Source organism: Amblyomma mixtum, chromosome 5, assembly GCF_055824585.1.
Source record: "Amblyomma mixtum isolate Tamu chromosome 5, ASM5582458v1, whole genome shotgun sequence".
NCBI classification, from domain to species: Eukaryota; Metazoa; Arthropoda; class Arachnida; order Ixodida; family Ixodidae; genus Amblyomma; species Amblyomma mixtum.
The window spans coordinates 27,698,022-27,725,745 of record NC_143016.1 but is presented as its reverse complement, the minus strand read 5'-3'; the positions used below and the strand labels follow the sequence as shown (position 1 = coordinate 27,725,745).

The 27,724-nt window shown below is 44.9% G+C and overlaps 1 protein-coding gene across 3 annotated transcripts in view; it reads left to right on the top strand.

The window, feature by feature from the left end:
- Window positions 1-27,337, top strand: part of LOC149341603 (techylectin-5A-like) — a 28,545-nt gene extending 1,208 nt beyond the window's left edge. The window contains exons 1-6 of one of the 3 annotated variants that reach the window (XM_089543707.1): window positions 8,955-9,163; window positions 10,887-11,043; window positions 12,360-12,502; window positions 13,544-13,649; window positions 15,949-16,116; window positions 24,008-27,337. In XM_089543707.1, the coding sequence (XP_089399833.1) occupies window positions 10,905-11,043; window positions 12,360-12,502; window positions 13,544-13,649; window positions 15,949-16,116; window positions 24,008-24,321 (870 nt within the window). In that variant the 5' untranslated portion in view covers window positions 8,955-9,163; window positions 10,887-10,904 and the 3' untranslated portion in view covers window positions 24,322-27,337. Of the gene's footprint in view, window positions 1-8,954; window positions 9,172-10,886; window positions 11,044-12,359; window positions 12,503-13,543; window positions 13,650-15,948; window positions 16,117-24,007 lie in introns of those variants that run through there. The other 2 variants (XM_089543705.1, XM_089543706.1) reach the window with 2 other exon arrangements.
- Window positions 27,338-27,724: the final 387 nt, after the last annotated feature.

Below are 27,724 nucleotides of genomic sequence, written 5' to 3'. Positions count from 1 at the left end.
AGGTGCAAAGCCATGCTACGACGCGATGCTCATTTGACAGACTACGTAAAGGAGTCCAGCACCACCATAGTCGCTATTAACGTTTTTTCCCTTCAGAAGCACGCCTCAGATACTGTGCACGATCACGTCTTCTCGCTTCTCCGAGACGCGGATGACCGCAACCAAACGTTCCGAAAAACGTGACTATACATTTGTGTGTGCGGAACAGCGAAGCGACAACTGAGCGGTCGGGCTGTCCATATATGCACACAACGGCACTTATGCTTTGGGCGATGTCGTAACATCGGACTTACAAGGTGATGTCGACAACCGCAGTGGCGAAATGTGTGCCATCCGTTCGCCTACCAGCTTGGTGCTCGCTTGCGTCTTCATTGCGCCAACTGCACCGACGACCGATGTCATTAAGTTTGTTTGTACACCCGGAGTCAAACGTTTGCGAGGCACGCGAGTTGCGAGAAATGTAGACTTTGGTTAAGCCACAAGATGCACACTGAAATGAAAACCTGCAGCCTGCGCGTTCTGGCGGTACTCCTGCAGATTCCCCGTCATTTCAGGCTGTCTGCCCAGGCTGCACGGAAATTGCATTTTTTGCCGGCAGGTGTCGCCCGCAAACTTTTGACGCCCAATGCGTAGAAATAGCTAAGGCGGAAAACAGACCTCTGTTTTTAGCCTTTCTGGACATAAGCAGTGCATACGATAACGTGAACAGGGAACTCCTTTGGAGCATATTGAAAGATTTAGGTATCGGTCATGAGGTAATTGATTTTCTACAGGAAATCTACCGAGATAACGAAGTTGAAATTACATGGGAAGGGGAAAAAGTACCGCAACTGGGGGGGTGCACAAATTATTAAGGCAAGGTTGTCCTCTATCACCGCTGCTGTTCATGCTTTACGTGATAAATATGGAAAGAAGGCTAGAAGAAAGTAATCTAGGTTATAATCTGTCGTACAGATTAGGCGGAAATGTAGTTGAGCAGCGACTCCCGGGTTTAATGTATGCGGACGATATTGTACTGTTAGCAGATAGCCAGGAAGATTTACAAACTTTGGTTAATTGCTGTGGAGACGAAGGAGACGCTCTAGAATTCAGTTTTAGCGCAACTAAATCAGGTGTGATGATTTTTAACGATACAACTGATCAGGTGCTTACAATACAAGGCCACGAAATACCCAAAGTGGCCGAATATACATACCTCGGGATATGGCTAAACGAAGGGTAGATATACACGGAAAAGCATGAACAGGCTCTTAGGGCAAAAGGACGAAGAGACGCCGGGATAATGAAACATAGGGCACTATGGGGGTACAACAAATATGAAGTACTAAGAGGTATTTCGAAAGGAATAATGGTGCCGGGACTTACTTTCGGCAATGCGGTTCTGTGCTTAAGGGCAGAAGTTCAGTCGAGATTAGACGTAAATCAGAGAGCTGTTGGAAGATTAGCACTAGGTGCCCACGGCAAAACCACAAACGAGGCAGTACAAGGGGATATGAGCTGGGCATCGTTCGAAGCACGGGAAGCTAAGAGTAAAATACTGTATGAAGAACGCCTGAGAAAATTGGACGATAACAGGTGGGCAGCTAAGGTATTTAAATATTTATACAGAAAGAGCGTTGACTCACAGTGGCGGAAAAGAACTAGAAAACTAACCAGTAAGTATGCAGGTCATGAGGACGGAGAAAGAAAGAGCATTAAACGACAGGTTAAAAATGCGGAAGTTAAAAATTGGATGAATTCAATGGAAAAGAAACATAGTGTAGAACTATATCGATACTGGAAAAGGCAGATCAGGAAAGAATTTTTCTATGATAACTCAAGAGGCAGTGCCCTACTTTTTGAAGCTAGGTCAGGGTGTCTTAGAACGCGCAGCTACAAAAATAAATTTAACGAAGAAGATGACACATGTGCAGTGTGTGGTAGATGTGTGGAAACAATTGAACACCTCATAATCGAATGTGATGGTATCCATCCGGATGTCGATGCAGGCGCAGTCACTCTTCCTGAGGCCCTAGGGTTTAAAGATAACAATGGTCATGTAAATAAATCTGCAGTGGAAGTTAGCAAAAAGCGATTGGAGGATTGGTGGCTGAAAAGCAGAGATGTGGCATCAGGTTAGAATTGTAGAAAACCGTAGGTAAAGATGATGGCGATTCTTAATGAGAATTGCCAAGGCAGTAAACAAAAAAATAATAAAGAAAGAAAAGCTGAGCATGGTGGCAATAGCCACTACCCCGTTTCAAAGGGGGGGCTCCTATCCATCCATCCATCCATCCATCCATCCATCCATCCATCCGTCCGTCCGTCCGTCCGTCCGTCCGTCCGTCCGTCCGTCCGTCCGTCCGTCCGTCCGTCCGTCCGTCCATCCATCCATCCATCCATCCATCCATCCATATCCATCCATCCGCCGGACGTACGCATCTGAATCCGTACATGAAATAGCGTTGTGCAGCTTGAAAATTTCAACATTCCTGTGTCATGCACTGCATTTATGGAAGTGATGACAAACCTTGGGCTCATTTTGACTTTCGATCTATCACAGCCAGCGACGAGTCGCCACACCTGTATAGACTTCATCTTCGAAAACAAGTTGCCATTGGTCCCAGCTCGCGATGTGATTTCCTCCAACTTTAGCGATCACAAAGCTCTCGTATTGCACTGCGTGAATAATTTAGCGTTTGTGCTTAAATGGCTAGACAAACGCTATAACAGCTTTCGCTGAATAATGGGCAAAGATGGTAAGCTTAGCTCGATAAGTCGCGTTGCTTTCTTAAAATTGGTGCAGTGGTGTGCAGTGAAGGGTTATTTCATTCATCTGCTTAAAAAAAAGCTAAGGCCTAACTTTTGGGGCAGACAGGAGAGAGCAGAATAAGCACGTACACCTTATCATCACGACTTCATCACTCTATCGTTCCAATGTACCACACTGCTCTCCGGTGAAGCTCGTTTCAAATCCCAGTGCAACGACCGCATTAGCCTCATTATTTTCCTTTCTCTCTCTCTCTCTCTCTCTCGCTCTCTCATTTCTGTTTCATACGGTGCTGAAAACCAGTCAGGCAGCTTTGTTGTTTAGTTTGTGAGTTTGGGCACACAGCTTGTCGACACTCTAAACAGAAGGGAGTTAAAAGGGAGTAAGGTCTCTTCTAGCTCACTCTCTTTTATAAAAAAGAGTGCGCTAGAGGCTATTTTAGGCCCCTTTTTATTCCCATATAAGCGTATTAGTGTTTAGGGTGTACATAAGTGCATGCTTATCGCAAGTACATTTCATGGGCCTCGGCTGCATACCCTCACTTAACAGAATTGGAAAACCTGACAGTGCTTCCGGATAGTCATCCTGATCTCTCTCCATTATTTATTGCACAAAATGAAAATGAATTTGGGAACTTGTAGTAGTTTCCTCACTAAGGTCAGCTGTAACTTTTTCTTTCGGTGACGGTGACATCAATAGCTACCCATTCCTTGCCAACGACTAAAAAGAGCCTTCGCGCAGTACCGAAGAGTACGCAAAAATATAAATGACCCAGTACATCACAGCGAGCAAGACGTTATGACCGGCTAGAAAATTCGTTCTAAGCAGTTTACCTTCCATCGCGCAGATGGAAGTCACGCGTTGCCGAACCTTCCTGGTGGGTGCGGTAGGGTAGTTCAGCCAGGGCTGGCAGTGAGCAGCGCGGTTTTATGACTGATAGAAAGGTGGCGTTATTGTTTTAAAATTGACGAGTTTGCCTGTTCTCTGGTATTATATAGAAATCAGGACCATCAGCTTAGACGTGCTTGGCATGAAGCGCCAAGAATGCGCGAGTCTGTTCAGGCTCATAGCGAACCAGACGGATGAACCCTATCGCATTCCAAAAATAACGCACATCACTTCGTACTCTGTGACAAGAGGCCGCAAAAATGCTTTAAGCTACAATAAAAAAAAAACTTCCGGAGGTATATTATTCAGTCAATATTCATTTAATGCAGGGCGGATTTTCATACTGTAATCATGGTCCTGAGACTCATTTGCTGTCAGGTGGGGTCATTAATGAGCTGCAGAAAAAAAATCAATTTTATTGAACGAATGACTCAGTGTATGTCCTACAGGAGTTGGCTTTCCTGACAATCACATCACACAATTGTGGCGCAACGCGGTTCTGCACTGCCAAAAGCGCGAGCATTTTCGCAGTTTGATCGCCATCCTACATCATTCGCTTTTTGACGATAAGAATAAACCAAGATGTGCTAACATGATCAACATAAACCTGAGTTTCTGTGCCCACGCATGGTTCAGTAAGGAAAGTGAAAAGAATCTTTGCGCATTCAGCTCTCATGACACGGCTTCAGGAAAGGGTAATTCAAACTCAGTTTCTTTTTTTGCTTTACTGAGTTGTTGAGCGCTGCCTGGGGCATTTCTCCAACTTTCGGTAACTGTTAAGGCCTGCATATCGTCTCAGTCCCTAATTTCTTCTTTATGACTTGGAAGGCTAAAAATCCCCTGTTTCTTCCCCGCCATTGTGGCCAGGCCTGAAGAACATCGTCGTACATTCAGTGTCTGGCTGCACACGTGGGCGGCACAAAAAATTTAATTACTGCCGTATTATAACGGTCAAAAATGCGTCGGCTTCAAATTTGTGCTGCTAAGAAATCTTGCAGTGGCCGGAACTAGCGTACTTTTCGATTCCCCCGCATCGTTTGAATTGCTACTACGCCACGTTTATTGTTGATTCTTCCAGCTGGACATATAAGGACTTTTATATGCGAGCTTTCGTGCAGTACGCAAAGAAACTGCTGAACGCACGCTTACAAGCGCAGGTATCAACTTTTCAACAGACGCGTATATTAAATTAGGTAGTTTTATTACCAACCGCGAAGTCTCAGTGTAAGCTATAGCTTTTCTCTTTTCTCTTATCTTTTTGTCCCCTCCCACTCTTCCCCCGCCCAGGGTAGCAAACCGGTTTGCTGCTGTTGTTGTTCACCTGCCTTTCCTCTTCCTCCTCCTCCTTCTTTCAATAAAACCTCTGTTTCCATTGTTGTTCTAGTGATCTATGGATCTCATAAAAGAAATATGAGGTGGTGCTTGCAGTATAGTGAATGAAGACGTTGTTTGAGTGGGTATTCGATTTTCAGTACGTTCCAAGTTCTCGTATTAGTCACAGGACATGCATTCTGGTTAAACCTAGAGCGCAGAAATTACAGGCTTGAGAACAAGCATCGCTTTTTTTTTTATCCATCCATATTCGAAGGAGCCCTATAATGGGCTTCTTGTCGCGTTCTTGTGTTTAGTTTCTTTCAACTCCTCAAGAACAATGAACCCGACGAAGAGATGTTCCGCCCCTGACGGAGTGCGGCCACTCCTTCCCACATCGCCTGGGAGTGCGAGCCATATTCAGATCTACACACAAGGAAACTGAGAGAACTACCTATTGCTATCCACCCGGTCACTGGCTTATTCCAGCAAATTAGGACAGCACGGTCTTCACTCTCCTCTGGGCAAACCTCGCGGAATTTGTTGCGGATGGCTCGAAGAATACTCTTGACGGCAGTCGGTGGCGGACGAACGAGCATCCGCCTCGGCCACCGTGACAACGGGGGAGCCATACGCCCGCACAGATCTCTCCAGCAACGTGCATATGAAGGGCGTTTGATATAAGACGTATCTCAACCAATGATTATCTCAACTCTTCGCTATTCTTTGTGACGCGAACAGGCGTCAGAATCAGCTGTGAGTGCCTCCTGGACTTTAACCTGTCCTCTAAGCCGAAGTAATGGGAGCGGTAGCTATATAGTGGCACCCTCAACCTAGGTGTGCACCGAATCCAAAGCCATATTTGCCTAATCCCGTTATGTAAAGCTTACCTAATCACGTTAACTCTAGGTACCTAATCACGTAACTCTAGGTTACGGCACACTATGAAGTCGACACTATTTGCCATAGAGATTCTCCAAATTGCGTAGAGGGAAAAGATGGTTTATGGTTTGGTTCATTGGGGTTTAACGTCCCGAAGCGACTCAGGCTATGAAGGACGCCGTAGAAGGACGCCGGAAATTTCGACCACCTGGGGTTCTTTAACGTGCACCGACGTCACACAATACACAGGCCTCGAGAATTTCGCCTCCATCGAAATTCAGCCGCCGAGGCCAGGATCGAACCCGCGTCTTTCGGGCCAGCAGCCGAGCGCCGTAACCACTGAGCCACCGCGGCGGGGCAGAGGGAAAAGAGGTGCTGCTTTCGTTCATCCAGCTTTTTGGTTGGCGCAAGAATGGCTGAAAGTGGACACTGCGTATTTGGATTGACAATTTAAAGTGCTTAGAAGAAAATGTAGATGCGGTTGGAACAACAATACGGCTTTTTTTTTTTGATACAGGCATCCAAGAAATACTTCGATAGTGTCCATACAGGCCTAATACCAAATGTTTACTTGCGTGAAGTTTAATTAATACCTGAGAAACACACTATTAAAGTCATTTCTTCCGCGCACAGTCGAGAGCATCGTGGTGCAAATACGATTACAGCGCAGAATCCAAAATTTCGGCCCAACTATGGTGGAGCCAGTTACGAAGTGGCTTCTTCCTGGCAATCCCGCGGCGAATGAATTGCTCTTTAAGAAACTCGCATAGACGGGGGCGCCAATTAATTCCTAAGTCATTCTTAAGCAATACTTGATTATTAATCTTAAGTAATTCTGAAGAACTGTTTGCCATTTTCTTACAACAAAGTCGCACGTAAAAATAAAGTTGTGAAGCATGCCACCATTTTCCCAAGCTGAAGAGCCTAAAGCACGCTCTCAAGTAAAGAAAGACCATACATCCTAAAGCAGAGCCGCAAAAAAAAAGAAAAAAAAGAGAACGTAAAATTTCGATGTTCCAGCGACTGATAGTTACGAAATACACTGGCTAGGCGGCGATAGACAAAGTATGCCAGCTATAGCGGTAGCAGGCTGTAATGAAGAGGTTGTTAATGTCATCATTGTTACTATAGGAGTATTATGCAGGGCTGACAACGATAATTATGTACGGTCACCGGAAGGAAGACGGCTATCTCGGGCAGGTATTCTTGTTCATCATCATGATTATCACCAGCCAGACTACGCCCGCTGCAGGGAAAAGGCCTCTGCCATGTCTCTGTAATTAACCCCGTCCTTTGCTAGCCGCGGCCACCGTATCCCCGCAAAACTTCTTAATCTCATCCGCCCATCTAAGTTTCTGCCTCCACCAGCAACACTTGCCCTCTCTTAGAATCCACTCCGTTACCCTTAAGGACCAGCGGTTATCTTGCCTTCGCATTACATGCCCTGCCCAAGCCCGTTTCTTCCTCTTGATTTCGACTAGGGTGCCATTAACCCGCATTTGTTCCCTCACCCACACCGCCCGCTTCCGATCTCTTAACGTTACATCTATAATTTTTTTTCCATAACTCGCTGCGCTGTCCTTAACATCAGCTGAACGTAATGAAAAAAGGAAGCTCTGTGGACCGATGTAAGGTAAGTGTGGTTGCAAGAACAAAAGGAAAGTCAGGCGAAACACAGCGTTTGGCTTCAGCGGTGGAGTGCTTAGTGTTTTATTTCGGAAAAACGACGGATAGTCTGGGCTGTCTTTCTCTGTAAGCTTTGAACGGCACTGTTGCACACAAACACTACTGTTCTGAAAGTGCTGCCCATGTAGAATGCAATGTGGAATACTAGGTGCAAGAATAACTATATTGCTAAAACATTTTTTTATTCTCAGAATTGTAATGTTTAAATATTGGTTTACATTGGCCCCATCATCGTGTAGTGTTCGAACGTGTTCGTCGCATTTTGTTCCTCAGCAGGATAAAAGACAGTTTTGCTTAGTACTGTGTTCTCTAACATTACATCATGAATAGAAAAATAGCAAGCGCACCTGCTCCTCTTGCTGAGTACGGTGCAGGTCTCAGCGAGTTGTTCTCTTCAGTCACCCTAGTTCATTTTGCGGTACTGGTTGCAACACTGAAGTACTAGAATAAAATGTCCTCTTGAGAACACATGCTCTGACCTCCACAAACATCAGAACAAATAGATGAAAATGCATTTGATCGCAGGCGCTCTACTACGATACATTCCCGTGCATTTGAGGAAGAAATAATAAACCTAAAAGGGCAATTTTTGTTTGTCTCTCTTCAGTTGCATTTTTTTTTTCTTACAAATTCTCCTTACACTCAGTCACCTTGCTCCATACCACCAACCCCACTTTTGCTCAAGGCAACAACAATTACGTATACACGGCCAAAAGTGTGTAACTGAAATGGTCAGGTTTCAGCAACCACGCACTCAGTGTCCTAAGCTGCCTGAGCCTTCTGGCAGATAGGAGCCGCCGCAAGCCGGTTTTTGTAGCAAAGCTACACTACTATAGCTGCGACGCATTTCGCCATGAGCCTCAGAATGACCTTCAAACGACCTTGAGATAATTAATGGTTGCGCATCTGCATTACCATGTGTGGTCTACCTTGGTGCTGCACCACTTGACCTTTGTCCTTCGACATTGACCTTGACATTTAACCTTGACTTTTCACTTTTCGAGTTGTCGGTAGAGGGCGATAAGAAGCCATGTGGTAATCTCGTGGTGTCACTCATTCAATTTATATTTGTGACGTCAGAGTATGGGGTATACAAACCGGAGCTGTGCGCTCTGCTTTCGCAACGTGAGAAATCGGTTCAGCAAAGTTGAACCACTTGTATATTTTTCCACCCTCCGCTAACGACACAACAGTGAGCTTTAAAAGTTCAGTATAAAGGTAGAGATACGGAAAGGACCGCTTGCACTCACACAAACGATACCAAAGGAAGTGATGAAGCAGCGCATTTCGCATCGCGTTGGCGACGGCCACGGGCGCATGTTTTCTTGCTGAAAACTGTGACGCCGCACGGGCTTGCGGGTTAGGAGAGCAATGCTTCTCAGTCAGTCGCACTTTATCTTCGTGCGTGGGTCGCTGGGCTTCCCCCCGCAAGGACAAAAGGAGATATCTGCAGTCGTATCCGGTGTTCTCCATGCGGTAGCATTTCTGCGAATGGAGGCGAAACTCTTATCTGAACTGTGTGTGTATATTTAAGTAGAAGCGCACAGAAGCTACCGTACTGTCCGCACTGGAGAAATCGAGCTCCTTTGGGACGAATCACACGAGGGAAGTTTCACGGAGCAGCCTGCCGACAGGGGTCTTATAAAGGTGCTACGGTAAGCTTGCAGATGCTTGCGTTACTCACTTTTTACTAGACCAGGGCTCTTTTAAAATACATTTGTCCAGGAACGCGTGGTATAAAAAAATATATTGATATCACCCCAAATCAACGTAAATGGAAGAGGTTTTGCACTTTCGGGATGTCTTCCTATCTCTTTTCGTGAGGAGCCAGACAAGAGTCATTTGCCAGTTTAGATAAAAAAGATACGGCTGGAAGGTTGACATTTTTCCTAGCCCTAGCATTAGTATGAGTGGTGGTTTCTATTAGAAGTGAATTACGAAAGAACCACGTTGTCGCATTCTCGTCTTCTTGACAACACGTCACCATACCATTACAGAAGTACTATTAAGAATATTTTGGTAAAACATATAAAAATTGATGCGTTCTCTCCCCGCAGAGAAGATGTTAGTTGTTTGCAAATGCATTAAGTGAACTTCACAGCTAGAACTAAGTTTTAATCAGGCCTTAACCATTGTAAACCTCTTTAGTAACCTGGTTGCAGGCGTAATTATCCCTACATGGGGGGGGGTGTACATAACAGGAAAAAAGCAATGGAGGACAGCAGCCAGACAAAGTACCCATACCGCAGCATTAACTGGACCTGCAACCAGAGCGTCATCTATTAGCCGACCGGGGAAACTACGCTGGCAATAACAAAAACATGCACATGAACTATCGTGTTTCCATAGAAATGAAATGCTATCTCACGGGCTTTGTTTCTTGGCGTTTGGCCAGCAGTCCACCGTTAAACGCAACCAAGCCATTTCCGTGCGGTAAGTTTTTTTTTTTTTTTTCCAACGTGTGCAAAAGACCATACGCGCAGTGACGGACGCTAAGGGGCGGCGACGCGTTCCGATATTCAGCCTGGCCTGCATGGAACGTTTTACGCAAGCCGAAACGGGCCGTGTGTGATCCACATGCGCCCGTGTCGCTAAACTTTCGCCACCACGGAGGCACAAATCGAGCGCAATAAACGCCTATGTGATAGTGCAAGTTTGGCGGCAGGGCGATCCGAGAGAGTATAACTCCCTCATCCGACAAGCCTCGTGGTCCTCACCAATGGGCGTAACTTGTGACGATGTCGGTAATGGGAACCATTTCGTTTCCGCGTGCCCGCGTTTTTGTGCCCAGCGTGAGACACCCCTGCGCAACCTGGGGATACTGAACGTTCCCTTTGACGACGTCTCCCGCAATCGTGCATAATGAGGACTCCCGAACTGAGCGACGATCAATGACAAAAATCACTCGAACTTTTTAGAGGACATAGAAACAGTGGTGGAGACAGGATCATTCAAATTACTAATTCAGGCGTAGCAACATCCGACAGGCCACCGTAAGGCTAATCCCACCTGTACAATCAAACCGACGCCGCCACAACTCAGCAGTGGCAGGATCACGTGCATTTTACACGCGGGCCGTTTTCGTGTGCAATTAAATCTCCATGCGGGCCAGGCTTTAGTGCTTTGTAATCATGGCGCCGGCGCTTACCCGTGTAATATGTTCACGTTACTCACGAAATCTGGCCGCTGAGTGAGGATTCATCTCGTGGAGCCTGGCGGACATAAGGGACTCAGTGTTCTGTGGAGTGTGCCACTGCATGTCCTCACATATATGTGTCATACCGTGCTGCCAACCAACAAGAATGGCTTCGTGTATATGTGCAATATATACGAGCTCAACTAACGTCAATCTTGGGCTTATTTTTTTCAGCCGTCAAGAGCAATCACCATGAATCGCTGCATCGTCCTTCCGCTCGTGAGCGCTGCCCTTGCGTGCGTTGTGTCTTCGCGAATCGTAGACGGACCGTCCATAGCGCAGGCGGAGCAGCACGTGAAAGAACTATCGCAGATACTCTCTGACGTAAAAAGTGAGTGACTCCATGTGTCCATGATTAGCAGTGGCGAATAACACCCATGACCCGTCAAGAGCGCTCAAAAACATGTCACACGAGTATCTTTGCTTGAGATAACACATCCTGCAGAAACGGAGGAGCCCCGTTTGGGCCTTCGTCCATGTCTGTGTGCTATCTATGAAGGCAATGCGCTTTTTTGTGTAAGTTCTGCATTAGATTTCTGTTGCAGACTCTACGAGTCGCAAGACTGGTCGACGCTAAAATTAACGGGCACGTGGCTATAGGTTGCTTGTAGCTTCCGAAAACATACTTAAGCGGAAAGCGTAAAACACTTAATGCTTTTTACAAACATGGTTACTGCGCTAACACATTTGGGCAAGAAGGGATGCGCACATCTCGTCAACTACACCCTACCTTCTTGTTGTCCGTGTTCGTTAGCGCAGTACCCCCAGTTCCAAAGATGCAGATACACCAACTATCTCATCTTGCCGCTTTAGTTCTTTTCAAGGTGGTGGCCGCCAGCAGCAAAAGCGCTCATCTCATAGCGCATGTCTTGTGCCACAAATGATAGACCATAACTATTTTAGCGTCGCTATACGGCTTATGCGGAAGTTTCAGGCAGTATTAATAAAGTCTATTCTCTACTGTATATTAATATAACCTCAATTTCAATCTTGTAACTTTCTTCGCCTTTGAACATGGAGCTAATTTTTTTGTGCGTTTTTAGTGCAGTATCCTTAGCCTGCTGCCGACACTCTGCCGTCTTCGTCAGCCATCGTGATCTTTTTTTTTATTCTTTTCAGCCATAACTCTCTTATCACGTCCTCTTCTCCTTTTTGAGCGACTTCACTCAGCAGGCTAGAAAAAGCTGCCTTAGACGAAGACTTCTGTTCCTCTCTTCGTGAAAAGGAAAAAAATCGTCCACTTCCCTATCTCTTCTCTTTAGTTGCAAATTTTTTCTTCTTTTTTTCCCTCTTCCCTTCTCGTTCTTCCTATTCTTTTTGCTTATCCTTTTTTTATTGTTAAAAGCATACATTTCTGTTTGATTTCGGGCATGAGTGATTCTGCCGTGGCAAACTGTCAGCTGCCTTGCTACTGTCAGTGGCGATGAAGCTCTCTGCTCACGTGTGTATGTGTGTGCGTGTGTACAGGGGTTTAAAAACGGCAGAGAGAACGGAGATGCATGTTCCGTCGTCTGACTTCTGTGTGCCTTCCTTTAGCGCTTCCTCCTTGCATAGTAAACGACTTGACTTAGCTGTTAAACTGCTTACGCACACTAAAAGATAAGGGGACTGCAGGCACATCGTTTTGTCATTCTGCCTGCGCTTCAGATGCCGTTCAGCCGAGGCACTGCGGGGATCTCTTGCACGCTGGCCAAGGCACCAGCGGCGTGTACACCATATTTCACAAGGCTGCGGGACCCTCCGGACAGAGGGTGTATTGCGACATGGAGTCGGATGGCGGAGGGTGGACGGTGAGATCGCTCTCTCCAGCTGCTACCGGGAGTGTCAAAGAAGATATGAATGTTCAAAAGCATGTTACTAGGGGTAAAATTATGCTTCCGTCTTTCTTTTTATGCCACAGCCGTGTTAATGGTGGCAGAAATTAGAAAGCAACAGAGTTATCACAATTCACAGGTTGGTTGACAGAATTATACTAAATTTTCAGCTATTGTAGTTAGACGCGTTATTGCAATTAATAGTTTTCTGGGTGACGCTGCAGTTAGTATGAGCTGTGAGAGGCCATGAGTAGTCCAGAGTTCGACGAAAACTCGTAAGTGATGAGGTTCTTAAGCAATAACGAGTGAGTGAGTGAGTGAGTGAGTGAGTGAGTGAGTGAGTGAGTGAGTGAGTGAGTGAGTGAGTGAGTGAGTGAGTGAGTGAGTGAGTGAGTGAGTGAGTGAGTGAGTGAGTGAGTGAGTGAGTGAGAGTGAGTGAGTGAGTGAGTGAGTGAGTGAGTGAGTGAGTGAGTGAGTGAGTGAGTGAGTGAGTGAGTGAGTGAGTGAGTGAGTGAGTGAGTGAGTGAGTGAGTGAGTGAGTGAGTGAGTGAGTGAGTGAGTGAGTGAGTGAGTGAGTGAGTGAGTGAGTGAGTGAGTGAGTGAGTGAGTGAGTGAGTGAGTGAGTGAGTGAGTGAGTGAGTGAGTGAGTGAGTGAGTGAGTGAGTGAGTGAGTGAGTGAGTGAGTGAGTGAGTGAGTGAGTGAGTGAGTGAGTGAGTGAGTGAGTGAGTGAGTGAGTGAGTGAGTGAGTGAGTGAGTGAGTGAGTGAGTGAGTGAGTGAGTGAGTGAGTGAGTGAGTGAGTGAGTGAGTGAGAATGAATGCTTTAAGTGAAGCGAGCATCGCGATGTTTAGGAAGCCTTCAAAGACCAATGATGTCCGCATGAAGATTATACAATGCGCTTCCAAGCAGGTTGTCACTCAGATCTTAATATATTTGGGCCTTTGGTTATAACTATAATGCTAAAATATGTACGTGAAGAAACAACAAGAGTTATTTTCATCCCCTTTTCACAAGCAGGTAATCCAAAGAAGAGGACAGTTTGGAAACAGAGTATACCATTTCTACCGCAACTGGACTGAGTACGCCAGTGGATTCGGGAATCCCGCTGATGAATACTGGATTGGTAAGTCCTGTCTGTGCTTGTTGCATGGCGCATGTGAAGCGACGAAATAAAAGAAACCAGCGAGCGAGTAAGCACTACGCTACGATTTAAGAATGATAATGTACGAAAAAAACTCAGCTATCATCGACCTTGTAGTATGAACTTTTCGTTTTCCATCTTGTTTTCCTTTCTTTTAGAAAAAACTTAAAATACGCACAGTATTAATGTTTTTGTTGCATGCTCTAAATACGCTGCATATACATGTATGATCTTAAAAAACGCGGCAATATACGTGATGCTTTCGAACATTATTCTACTCCTAAGGGAGCGCGATGTCACCGGCGCTACGTGGACTTTCCGACAAAAATTCCGACATTTCCGACAAAAATGCCCTTTGTTGGCTGCCCCTTCATTGCCAACTTGATCCTTTTTCACAGCCTTCGGTGCGATGAAGGGGCTATGAGTAAAGCTGCACTTCTCGTTGAGCGTGTCTTGGAAGGGAGGCTTTGTTTCTTCGAGGAGTTGCTTTTTTTTCTTGTTTTTCGATAAAATAAAACAAAGCTTAACCATTCTGCGTAAAGGTCGTGAAGTTAAACAGGAGAAGTTATTCTGTTGACTCAGCGCTGGGGTCATTAACTGGTAGGCGTTCAAAGGAACGTTTCCATCGAATCGAATAAGTCACCCAAACACGCAAACTTGTGGTCTTGTACGAAATGTTAGAGCTTTATTTCGCGCTTTTTAGAGCTTTAAAAGCAACATGTTTCTTCTCTCGACTTCCCGCGTGGGTTAATTTCTAAACCATCTTTTCTTTAGACTGTCTTCCTCTTAGAGGAAGTGGCAAGTCGTTTCTCTGACAATCATTTAGTGCTGACACGCCTTCGGTCCTTTCGTAATTGAGCTGGAACTTACGCACTAAATTCTCTTGAAGTCTCCGGCATGGTCACGCTCTTTAGAAACATAGTATTCGTATCTCTTTGTTGCCTGGTGTGAGTGAATAAATAAAGAGAGGGACAGTCATCAAGAAAAAGTTTTAAACTTGGCTGGATAGCAAACTCCGCCTAGAGCTCAGCAGACCGTCTTCGGAAAGAATAACTTTTCTTTTGTTCTGAGTTCATTAAACCTTTTAGAATCGACGTACAAAGTTGTGCGTGCTGAGAATCTGCAGCTGTATATTTTGTTTTTGAGTGCGCTGAGCGTAGTAGTGATTTCTTTTCCTCAAACAAATAAAGCACGCTTCAGGTCGCACTTGGGGTATTTTTTGGGCTAGCGAAAGCAGTGATAATTTTTCACAGAGTAGTCAGATTGGCAGCACGCGCGCCCTTAGAGATAGTCTCACAGAAAGATTTTACGAACCACAATATTATTATTCTATATTTTGTTTCCAGCGCAATGTGCACCTTACTTTATAAAACTTTGTATTTTACTCCAGAAAAGCAATCATAATTTACAAAACAACGCCACACTAGCACAACTAAAACTAATGTTTCAGTTAGTGCATGATACACTAAATATAAATACTTCGTTGTGCATCTGGTAGTGAGTTCCAGACCTTCTGGCATAAGCATGCATTGACTCTTAAGAACTACCCGTTCTACACTGAGTGTTAAGTGCTCGTTTTACATGTTTGCAGTAAGAGAATGGAATCGCTCAGTCCCCTGAATCACTACTAACACATCATCGCCGAAATTTGTAACCTTGGCAAAAAACCGTTGCGAAATAATTAAATGATGTTTATCCAGATACAGCAAACTACTCACATCGCTTTATAAGACAGCATCTCTGTAAGTACTTTATCATGTGTAAGTGCATCCTTGCCTACCAAGTTCGCTGTATTGTTCATTTCGAATTTCCCGTTATCTGTATATATCCTCCCTGCTCACGCAATTCATTGCAACAAGCGTTGTACTAAGCAGTACGAAAGTTTATTTGTTAATACAATTTGTGCGTAACATTTCCTATGCACATCCTGAAAAAGCTGTAATGTCGTTGACAGTACCTGAGATTAAAATAAATAAATAAATAAAAAGCTCGGGAAAAAAAGTGCGCGAACCCACGTCCCTCGAGCGCTTGTTGGACAACTTCTGGTGTTTTGATGTTACAATTTCGTGCCAATGTGATACTTTACAAAAACACTTTGTACATGCCTGTAGAAAATTGAAAGACGGTTTTTTCCTGCTGTGAAAATAATTTCTCAATGACCTTTCTTGGTGCCTGCCTAAGCTTTTTAGGTCGAGAAAAGAAACTTTCAAAACGGTGTCTGCAGAGGCGTCTGAAAGAGTTCCATCGCAGGTTGTAACGGCGGAGGTGCGTTTCCTCGCAGGGAATAACGCTCTGCACACGCTGACTTCCGGCGACGACGAGATGGCGCTACGTGTGGTGCTGATCAACAGCACGGAGGAGAGCCTCTCGATCGACTACGAGAGTGTCCGAGTGGCCTCGGAAGTGGAGTTGTTCAAGATCCGCGTGGGAAATTACCTCGGACCACAAGGTGCGAACTTGACTCCGCATGAGCTCGCCACTTTCCAGTCTACCTGTGACACAGTCAATGAGTACGCAACGATAATTTTGATGAGCTGAGGCTAGAAACAAGATTACTGAAAGGGTCCACTAGGACTGGCTTCATGTACTCACTCTTTCAGTGATTTACAAGAGCAATCGTAATTTGATTCAACTCTGTAAACAATATTGTCTTAAGTTACTACTGTTCTAAACGTTTTGACCCTATTAATAAATAAAAGAATACAGAGGTTCACATTGCGCCGCGGCAATGACAAGCACTCTACCTACCACTTTAGTGTTTTACCTGCGGTCATACATACTCATTCTTGTGTCTAACCACGCGTTGCGTAAGCGACGAGACGCAGTCGAAGAGCGTTAATGACATGATGTACGGCTGAGAATGAATGGACCGTGTTCAAAAGTTTTCAACTTGGCTTTAACTTCGCTGCATTTTGGTCAAGAAATTCCAAACATGTTGAGAGTCAGATTAAAGCAAAGAGCTAAAAGTACCTAACGTTAATCCGAGCACGTGCCTAATGGCATCAGTTGGGGCTGGTGTTACACTATAGATAGCCCGGGAAGCAATTCTCTTGCAGTAAACTCAGCAGGCTCCGAGTCTTATTGTCCGTCAGCTGCCTGTCGTTGTTTTCAAAAATTTTTATTGCCCAAACTGAGCATGAACCCCGAGGTTAAAGCTCCTATTTCAGGATTCCATTGGTCGAAGCTGCTACAGTGGCGCTGTTTGTAAGAGATACGGAGAGGTATTTTCAACACGTCGCAGCCGCACGTACGTGTTGGAATCAGGGAAAGAGCGTCAACATCTTTTACGTCTGAGAATACACGAATTGCACCTGCCTTTTTTGCACTATAAATTGGCCCTTCTACCACTGCTTGCTCACGCAGAGTTTCTGTGAGGCTGGCTCACTTTTTTCAAAACGGGAACAATAACCATTTAATTCCAACTTCATTGCTTGCAAATTACGCAGTTCTTAGATATAGCTTTACAAATTCATCTTTCACTTAGTCTGCAGCTATAACTATATTGAAACACCAAAGGCGCAGAGAAGAGCAATACAGGCCTGAAGAAGAAACGGCACGTGCAAAGTGATCTGAATTACACGGTTTGCACTAATACCAGGGATTTAACCGCAAGCAGACGTCACTAGTAGACGCCTTGTTAGCCTCTTCGAGGTATCACCACGCACTTCATAGCTCCAGATTAAGGCGTTGAAGCTGCTGGGCGGAGCGTGCTAACAGCACAGAACGTAGGAAGGCGGGTGGATGTTTTGTGATGAGGCGCATCTCATTGAATTTCTTTCCTTTTGCATCTTCGGGGATTTGGTGAAAGGAGAGCATGGTGCGTTCATGAAAATTAATTAAACTTGCTGCCCCATCCATTCTCCTGGCATGCTTTCAACTCGAAGGGAATAAAAAAGGACTCCTGCTAAGACAAAGTAGAAAAAATGTCCACCATCTTTTTTTTTTAAAAAACAAGAATTCTATGCACAATTTTTTCACAAACACATTCGGTGCCACCGATGAAAGGTGATGACTTGCATTTGAGTCACTGCCTAGTGATAATTCTCACACCAATGGCTCACTCCTTTGGAAAGAATCGCTGCAAACGAGTCTGCAAAGTGCGAGCTTTAGGTGTATTGCTATAGGACGTACAGTCGTGACAAATAAGAGCAAACAAAGTTTGAGCATTCATTTATTGATTACTCCGCAATTATGTGTGACAAGCACAGTTTTTTTTTCTGGCATCAAACTAGTTTTGATCTTCGCGTATCTGCTATCTAACTAGTTTTAACCTTCGCGTATAATATTCGAAAGGCATTCTAACATTTAGTGGTGATGTAGCCAATAATTTGCAAGTTTGTGCAAAAAGTTGGCTTCCTCTCGTATTTCGCCCGCTTGAGTACACCAGGGTCGGCTTGCTTACCCTAAGCGCCAGGTTATTTTTTTTCTTCTTTTTTCGAATTTAACTTCTTTTTTTTTTACTTTCACACGAGCGTTATGGGAAAATAATGTCAGACATTTACACAATAGCAACCAATATTTTTCACCATTGTAAGCCACAATTAATTCTTACAAAAAATGTATTGAAGAACTGATTTTTGTGGTGTGTTGAAGAATGGGCGCTAATATGGTTGGTTTATTGGTTTATTGGGGTTTAACGTCCCAAAGCAACTCAGGCTATGAGGGACGCCGTAGTAAAGGGCTCCGGAAATTTCGACCACCTGGGGTTCTTTGACGTGCACTGACATCGCACAGTGCACGGGCCTCTAGAATTTCGCCTTCATCGAAATTCAGCAGCCGCGGCCGGGATCGAACCCGCGTGTTATTATTACTGAAATGAAGCACCCTGCGCGGCTGCTCCGAACTCCAAGCCCAACAGGCGTTGGTAGCTAGAGCCCGGGCCTCTGCGGAAGCTACAGGGATCCCGGACTAGGGATCCCTCCTAGTGTTTGTAAGGGGCGGGCCCTTCCGGCTCGCCCCATCGACCTCTCACTGTAAATAGGAATAAAAGTTTTCCTCCTCGTCCTCCTCCGATTATTATAGTGCCTTTTAACAATAACCTGATACAATACTGAATACTTCGCACAATACTTAGCACAAAAGGCTTGTTCGTCAATCAATGCTAGACACCGACGGTAGTGGAGTTCGGGAAGCTGTAAATTAACGTCTAGTCCATGCTTCTCCGCTCTTGCAGTAGCTGGTCGAATTTCTTCTCGATGCTACCGTATTTTTTGCTCCTCATATGCAACACAAAGTCTCCCCCAAAAATGTTCAATTTAATTAATGTCTGCACACCGGCTTGGCCACTTCATAAGGTCCACTCTCCCCCTCTTCGACCAGTTTTTCCCAAGCGTAGAAGTGTGTACAGGGCCGTCGTTCGGTTGAAACACATATCCAAAGGCAAAATTTTTGGGTGCCAAAGGAACTATAACCTTCCCAAAAATTCCGTCTTAGACGTCTTTGGTCATGGTACCTTGAATTTGGTGACCGAGGTAAACTCCGCGAGCGAAGAATCAGCCCCGCGTCATTGCGTTCCTGCCTCCATCTTTAACGTAGTTCGTTTAATACGATGTCCATTTCAAGTCCGTCTGAGGCGACGGGTATAACGAATCCCATTACTACTACTAAGGATTTTCGCTTCATCTAACGAAATCACGCTTTTTTATTCTTTCCACAGGTGTGCGAGTTTTGAGCTGAGCTTCTGGAGTTTAGCTGATCACATTGCACGTGACATCTCACATTCCACAGGGCGGTTGAGCCGGCTACCAGGCCCAAACATCGGAAATGTTTTTTCGGCTCACGAGCGCAGCACCCTCGCCGACAGTAGTTGGTCCGAAGGGTGTCCCGGGGAAGATCTAAAAACTCAAACCTCCTCTGAATATTTATTTTTTGAAAACATTGCGAAGCCGCGGGCTGCGAAACTATGTACTGCACGGAAAACGGTGACGCTTCATCGCAGAGTTGCCGCCGCAGATAATTGTCATTTGAACAGTCTCGGTGACGTTACGTGCACAACGCAATGCGCCCATTGCTTCTAAGAGCATACCGTAACACTTGTACCCGCCGAACATGTCACTTGAAAGTGACGAGTTAATAATAATAATTTTGGAGAAAGCGAAAATGAATGCAATGGCAAGCGCCCATGAAAAAAAAAAAACTTAGCGCACCCAGTTTCGTACGCCCCCAACAACTCCTGGTGGAAAAAGAGGACATCGCATAAAAATATATTAGAAAAAAGCAAATAGGTAGTTGATTTTCAGCATACCATACCTAGCAATTCTAGAGAACAGCATTTTTGAACCAGAAAGAGTTTATGAACGCAATTTCTTTCATATATTGTAAGATTTCACTATGACAATCAATATATCCACAGATCTCCCCCCGGCAGGCTCGGATTTTTGTTTTGCTATTAACGTTTTTCCTACCATCAAAAACTTTACCCATTGGCTTTTAATAGAAGTCTCAACTATTCGATGCGAGCGGTGCAAAACTTTAAAAGAACGATTTTGCTACCTATGGAAAGAATGAACAATTATCGTAAATATTTCCTTAACCGTACCTTACAATATTTCAGCATTCAATTTTTTTTTTCCAAGAATGCTGGACTTGTTTGAGTTATGCCCAAGAATTAAAATACCAAATCTTTTTTTCTTCCACCGCTGTGCATCTAGCATAAGGCTTCTGAACTGACCGAAGTGGAGAAAATTGGCCTATATCTGCGCGCTCGTGGAAGATCACTGTCTCCAATCTGGAAGTCGACATAGCTCAATTCACAATAGCTCGACGGACAAAGATGACTGCTGAGTAACAACTAAAACAATTATGTGTTAGGCATGAATTTAACTCTCAATCTGCGCAGAAAATCACAATCATGCACTTGTCGTAGTAACAAAATGATGGAGGACACAGAACAGACGTTGCACGTCAAAATGAGCAGCAACAATGACGCCATTGATATTACGCACTTGCTTTCAAAGAAACGCTCGCGCCTTCCTTATCCCGAGGCACTTCTGGCTTTCCCCATTTCGGAAAGCCAGCTTCCCGAACTTTCTGATCACTTATCTTTTCTCTACAGCTCAGTGAATGCAAGCGGCCCAATGCAGGAGCGGAGAGGCGCGAAGACAAATTATGATCGACTTCCTTTCGATGTATACCAGAGCGCAGGAATTTGAGCGATAGCCTGTCAGTGCCAGATAATGCCTCGGTAAACCTTCCCCGTCGTTGATCGCCCTGAAAATTGCGCAAGTGTCTCGCCTGTCCTTCGGGAAGTATGCTGGCTAAAAAGGTTCACGAAATTTCTAATAAAAAAAAGTTCGGCCGGAAATTGCTGCACCATGTACTCGAACGCACCAGGGTTAGGCTTACGAAATCACACTCTCGGTCATTCGTCACATCCTCTGATCGTATTTTTCTTTTTTCTTCCCCGCTTCCGCCCTGGCGCGGTTCGAGGACGACCAGATGAAACAGTTACCACGCCTCTATTTCTCCTGAGAGCCTTTTCTTCTCTTTGTCAATAGACGGTAAGGTTTTTTAAATGATGGTCAAACAGCGCAACGGCAGGCGGACATAAAGGCGGACTTGGCTTTGAATGTGTTTCCGTCCGGTTTATCAAAATGACCATTAGAATTATTTTTTTTGCTTCAGAACTTATTGTATGCTTTCGCTTCCACTTTTCTATTAGGTTTTCTGATATCTTTATGTTTGCAAATTAACCCCCTACGATAACGCCCAGTGGGCACTGTAGGTAATTGAATAAATAAATAAATAAATAAATAAATAAATAAATAAATAAATAAATAAATAAATAAATAAATAAATAAATAAATAAATAAATAAATAAATAAATAAATAAATGAGAAGAAAGGCTGTATCAAAGCGCTGACCAACAATTGGCGTTTCTTTATATCGCCGCATGTATAAGAACACGAGGGCGAACAAGCAAAAAAAAACTGAAAAACAAAGAAAGCAAAGCAAAACAAAAAGACCATGACGTACCCACATGCACTGAAATTCGGTGCGAATAAGTAATATTTTGGACTTGCTCGTGTGTACTCATACGCGTAGCGTTCCAGAGTAACGTCATTTATTACTCAGCGCTGTGTTGCGCACTTTCCGCACTTATATGCCCGTGTGACGCGGCGCCGTTTCACCATGATGCGAAACCAACGTCCTCGTCCAACAGTTCTTCTCGTCAAGTTTTGAAATCTCAGGAAGAGCAAGCCATGCCTTGCAAGTCTTCTTCTCCAAGCACTGCTTATTTAGTATTGCTGCTCCTTCTCGGACATGTCCAGTAGCTAGCTTAGAGTGCCCTATCGTTTCTTGTGTTACAAGGCCACTAAAGCGCAGAGCTATGCTTTTATCTCGAGCACTAATAAAGACGAGACCAGCTGCCTCTTTGTTTATAGTTGCTGTTACCGCCGAGCAGTGCTATGTTTAACATCAAAGGAGCGTGATGGTCAACTTCCATGGCGTAAGATTATGATCCGGATGTGTAGACATCAAGCTTTGCTTTTAGGCTTTTTAACGTGAGAGCGTTAAAGGCTCCGTTCACCATAAAATCCGGTGTCGGCGTCGCGAGCGAAAATCACTAAGCAAGGATCGGGCAGGTGGTCCCCAGAGAGCAACCTAGGAGGCAGATGGGCCACCTAGGTCACGTGACCCCTTGCGGCGTCTTCATAACATGCCCATCGGATAGCGAGCAAACTGCCCACCATGGCAGGTGGCAGTTAAATAAATGATTGGTGGCTCGGGATCGAAGAGCCACCTCGGCCGCACAAGGCCCACTGCTGGGAGCACCTGCCATTGCAGGGCAGTGGCGCATCGCTTAACCGCTGCACCACTGCACCCGGAGAGGTATGAGGACTCCCAGGGATCTATGAATGTGAAGTAGAGAATGACCTTCTGCATATATGGGAATTAACCCATTACGCTATCATGTCATGCCCTTAAGGCTGAGCTTCATGTTCGCTTCAATTTTTTTTTTGTATATTACACATAAAAGTCGACATCACGGATCTGAAAAACATTGAAGAGGGTGAATACTTTTTTTTTTAATAACCTCATGTTGCTGATCCAATTTTCGCTCTAGAGCAACGTAACGAAAATTCGTTCTGTTCACCTTGGCAGTATTTGTGTCCATAATGATTTCTCTACCTATAGCTTGCAAATGGAACACGCACCGAAAGAACAGAACACGGCACCTAGGCAGCAGAGGTAACCGGCCCAATATTGGAAACGTATTGGCAAAGGCCGATCCCACAAAGAACAGGAGTGAAACCATCCATTTGCAATATTGGGCTGATTACCTGTGTTGCTTGGGCAGTTACGAACAACCTGCGCAAGGCCCATATTCAGGTTGCTTCAAATGTTTCCGCGGGCCGCTATGCAGCCCCTGGCAGATCTGCATATCTACCATTTTCGCGTTGTTCCTGTTGCGCAAGAATACTTGCTATGAACCACGTTTAAGGCCATCATCCTCTGCTAAGTCTTATATAGATTTTCCATAAGTCATAGGCACTGCAAACTACACTTTTACGCCTAGCGCGAACACACTCGTCGCTTCAGTTATGCAGACTGCACGTCGACGAAGTGATCTTGCAAGTAGTTGTTAACGCCCGCAAACTTTCTGGAGCACGTTGGGTGCTTCGTGTTCATGGAAGTGAGTAAAATGTTCCCCTACCCGTTGACTGCGGTCTTTCTCACGTTGATTTTCCACACTGCTATCTATTATAGTTGAGGGTTCGACGGAAGCCCGTCTGGCGAGGAAAATTCCGCATATCAACGAACAACACTCGCCAAAGTCATACAAGAAAAACAAACATATTGTGCATTTTTTTGTAACAGTTTCTTCAGTTGTTATGTTCTTTCTCAACATGATGTATTAACCACCTAAAGTGCTTTTTTGCCTTGGAAAATTGTGCTCTGATTTGTCCCCCCCCCCCTATGTAATGCCCCCAGTGGGCCCTTAGGGTATTTGAATAAATAAATAAATAAAATAAAAGAATTTCACGTTTCGGCACCACACGGGTGGCTTGTTCACAAATGGATGAAAACGAGATAGGCTGCTGCTCATAAGCAGCAGCCCATCTTGTTTTCATCCATTTGTGAACAGCCACCCGTAGCGGTCTTGAAACGTCAATGCTTTTATGTTTGTTTTTTTTATGTGACTTTGGTGAGCGTTTGTTTGTTGATATGCTGCTGACTATTATTATCTTTGCTATGCTCTCCAAATGCATGGCTTCTGCAATAATCATTGCTACTTCTTGCTCTGCAGTGATCGATATGTTCCTCCCTCTTGTTTGTAATGTAGGCACATTTTGAACAACAAAATCAATCGCTCTTTTTTCTTCCCATAAACGCAGATTGGAACTCCTTCACCGTGAACGGGCAGAACTTCTCCACATTCGACCGCGACAACGACGTGTGGCCGCAGAACTGCGCGGTCACCTTTCGTGGGGCGTGGTGGTACAGCTCCTGCCACAGTGCCAACCTGAACGGGCTGAACCTGAACGGCGTCCACGACAGCTACGCGGACGGCATCGAGTGGAGCGCGCGCGGTGTAGGCATACCTGGCAACCAGCACTACTCGTACCCCGCTGTCCGCATGATGATCCGACCAGCGGGTTTTCTCTTGGACCGGAGGAGCAGTCTTACTGTTTCCGCGCCTCCGTCCTAACCCAAAAACGAGTAAGACCGGGGTGAGCTGTGCTGTCACTGTGTTCCAACACTGCCAACACTAAACAAAGTCGCAACGCTTGTATACGTACGCATTGAAACTGAGGTATGGGAGCGCAGTCGTCTGCGTAACGGTAGAGCTTCTGTTATCAAGCTTTAAGGTCGTTGAAACTCACTGAACTCTTGCTTCCACGCGGGCCCGCAGCTGGCTTCATACGCTAGGTCTAAAGCCAGCCCAATTGGTAGAAAACAAACGCACATATTCTGTGCGGTTTCGACAATGAGGAGTGGCTCTGCAATCCTTAAAAGTATCAAAGAAAAAAAAAAGAGGGACAACCCTGTCAGATTTCCGGGTGTAGTAACGCTTTCCGCTGATGCTACGCAGAAAAAAAAAAGAAAAAGAAAGTCAATCGCAAGGTCTACAGAAACTTGAGGTAGTGCATTTAACTGGTCGAAAATTTTTATTGTGCGCGCAACTTGGCAAATATAAGTATCATGTCGTTTTAAAAGGGCGTTTAATGTAACTTTAAAAATGGAAACATTAAACGGAACCTTGTAATGTAATGAGCTGACAGAAGACTACAACCCTGAGCAGAAAGGGACACGTCAGTATCCAGACCGACAAAGTGATGGAGTATACGCTGTTCACGCGAAGAGGCTAATAGCGAACAGCGAAAGCATGTCTCAGAAGGAGAACACACATAAACTATCTGGCACAAAAGTACCCAGGACGTGCAGATGCTGGCTCAATTGCATCCCTACGTCACCAGAGCCACATAGTGATCTGAGATTGGTGCGATCATCTCGCACGCCAAGGGGTGTTGTTCTGCTTTGTTGCCCTTGTGCTTGATGCGAAAATCAGCCCCCCAGAATGAGTCGATCAGCTGGCGCCCTTCTCAGCGTATGCCGCCACTCTGATAAGGCGTCGGCAACCTGCTTTTAAGGCGAAAGATTTTAATGGCTCAGACTGTCGTCCGTCAGCAGAAAGTGTCACACCTTTGGCAGTGTTTGACTTGTGTTAACTCGGACAATAAACAAAAATAGGAGAAAATGAATTGTTGCTTCAGAAATGAACCTAGAAGCCATGTTTTATGACTGTAGAGTAATTAGTTCATTAACTATAGTCAAAAATGTCAAAACTGCGTCGAAATAAAGCAGACGTCGATATAGCCACGGGAACGGTGTGACGTCACATCCACCGGAAGTCGTCACGGCATAGTGTCCCCGGCTTTCGCCTCTCAACACTTTAGTTGCCAAAGCGTCCTCGCAATTTTTATCTTTGTATTTTACCAGCAGCTTGTTTCTGCGTGTATCCCGCCGAGAGATCCGAACATCGTTCCGGGGACATTCTCAGACGACCGCCCTTCTAGCAGGAGTGGAAACGTTGATGCACAAATATAGCGCCGTCAGTGATCCGTTCTGTGCGGGTGCTCGCGCGTTATCCGCTATAATGCATGTCCCCGGTAGTACTACACGCTCTTATACAAGTGCCTCCGTTTTCAGTGAGTTCGGAAGTCAGTCAGTCAATTAATCAATCAATCAATCAATCAATCAATCAATCAACTGAAGTTTATTTTCCCCAAAATAAAATATAAATGACGAAAAAGGGGATAGGAGAAAAAGCTGCATAATAGCAGCTTGACAAAGCTCCAACCAGCCTGGCAGCAATGACAGCTCTGTAACAGTCTAATTTTTTGTTCATTTTACAAGGAAAAGAGAAAAAAATCACAGTGAAAAAGAAAGTATAGAAGAGAGAGAGAGACTTTAATGAATAAAAGAGATATAAAAAAGGAGTCTCTAGTTAAACTAATGGTTGTTAACCAGCAACTGCACTGTGTCATCTTTGTTAAGCGCCTAATGTCTATATCTTGCTTCGCGAAGTCATTGAGTGTGTGGGGGAGTGTGCATTCAACGCGTTGGCGGCCATAACTTGTGCGCGTGACAGGAACTTTCAAAGGCAATTTATGGCGATGAGTGTATACGTATTCTTGTTTTTGGAGATTAGCGAGTGAGTAGAGTTTATATAACTTGCCCTGTATCGCTCCAGTGTAACTTTTTATTAGTTTGCACTTGTATATGTTATCGGCTTTCATTATTTTGCATTTGTAGAACAGAGTTTTAGTATGCGCATTGAATGGAACATTTTCTACTGCCCGAACAGCTTTTTTTTTTTTTGCAGTAAGATTAGTTTGTTTAAATTTTGTGCACTGGTGTTTCCCCACACCAGTGCGCAGTAAATGAGTACAGGAAAAGAACAATGAATTATCTAAAAGCTGTTTAATTTTGAGTTCGTAACGAGTTTTACGAACACACTGGTTGTCCAATGCCTTTTGTGGGCACTTTCACTAGTACTGATCAAGTGATATATCTAATGAGCGGTACCATCTCTCAGTGACAGTCGCTCAAAATGACCGCCTGTTGGCCCATCTGATGAGGCATAAGAATAAGATATTTATTACGTTGGAGAAACGACAACTGAGCGAGTTGGTGCATATTGAAGACGTAAAAAACAGCGCAGCGACGACGGACAATACAAGACAGCGCTTGTCCTTCTTCTTTCTTCTGCCTTGTAGTTGCAGGGGAGCAAAGCAGATCCTTTCGCTGCGTCCGCAAAGAGCTGTGGATGCACTGCAGCGAAACGATCACCATAGCGATCGGTGGTCGTCTGGTGCAGTAAACTTGTTGAAGGGTGAAGCCGGTTTGCTCTGGCGAAGACCTTCACAAGAATTCATAAACCATGTGAGTTCATCAACTGTTAATACCACCCCTGCCATGTAAGGGAAGCCACAGGTTCCCACATCCCATCTTCTCTCTCTCCAACATTATGCGCCTTTCTCCTAGAAAAATGACACAGCAGACAAAAGAGCGGAAAGAGCGGAACAGATGAAGTGAAGAGGGCATGGCGACAGGGTGGGCCAGTTGGTAAATTGTTCCATTGAAGACACAAGTGCATAGCAGGATGACAAAAGATTAACTATGTAAACAGCTGTTCTGTGAATAAACCCCGCGTCTCTTTACGCGTGCTGTTTCCGTGTGTGGGCTTCTCGGGCAGCACAGCTCGGGCAGCCTTCGGAGGGGGGGGGGCTTATTTATGGGTCGACCTTGGAGGGGGCATGGTTTGCCAATGTTAAGTTTCTCGTCTTCGGTTAAAGGCGTGAAACACACACAGGCCCAAGGAAGGTAGACGTCTATATACCGTCCTTGGGTCTGTGTGTGTTTCGCGCCTTTAACCGAAGATGAACAATCACTAGCTAGCTCAACAAGATCTTCTTTTAAAATTTCTCGCTTGGAGGAAGGAAGTGGGGTCACACCCCTCCCTTAAATTCGCCCCTCGCCTTCGGGCAAATGTCTGATGTTGACCTTGCGAAATGTAAGTTTCTTGTTGAGCTCCAGCTTATTCGACC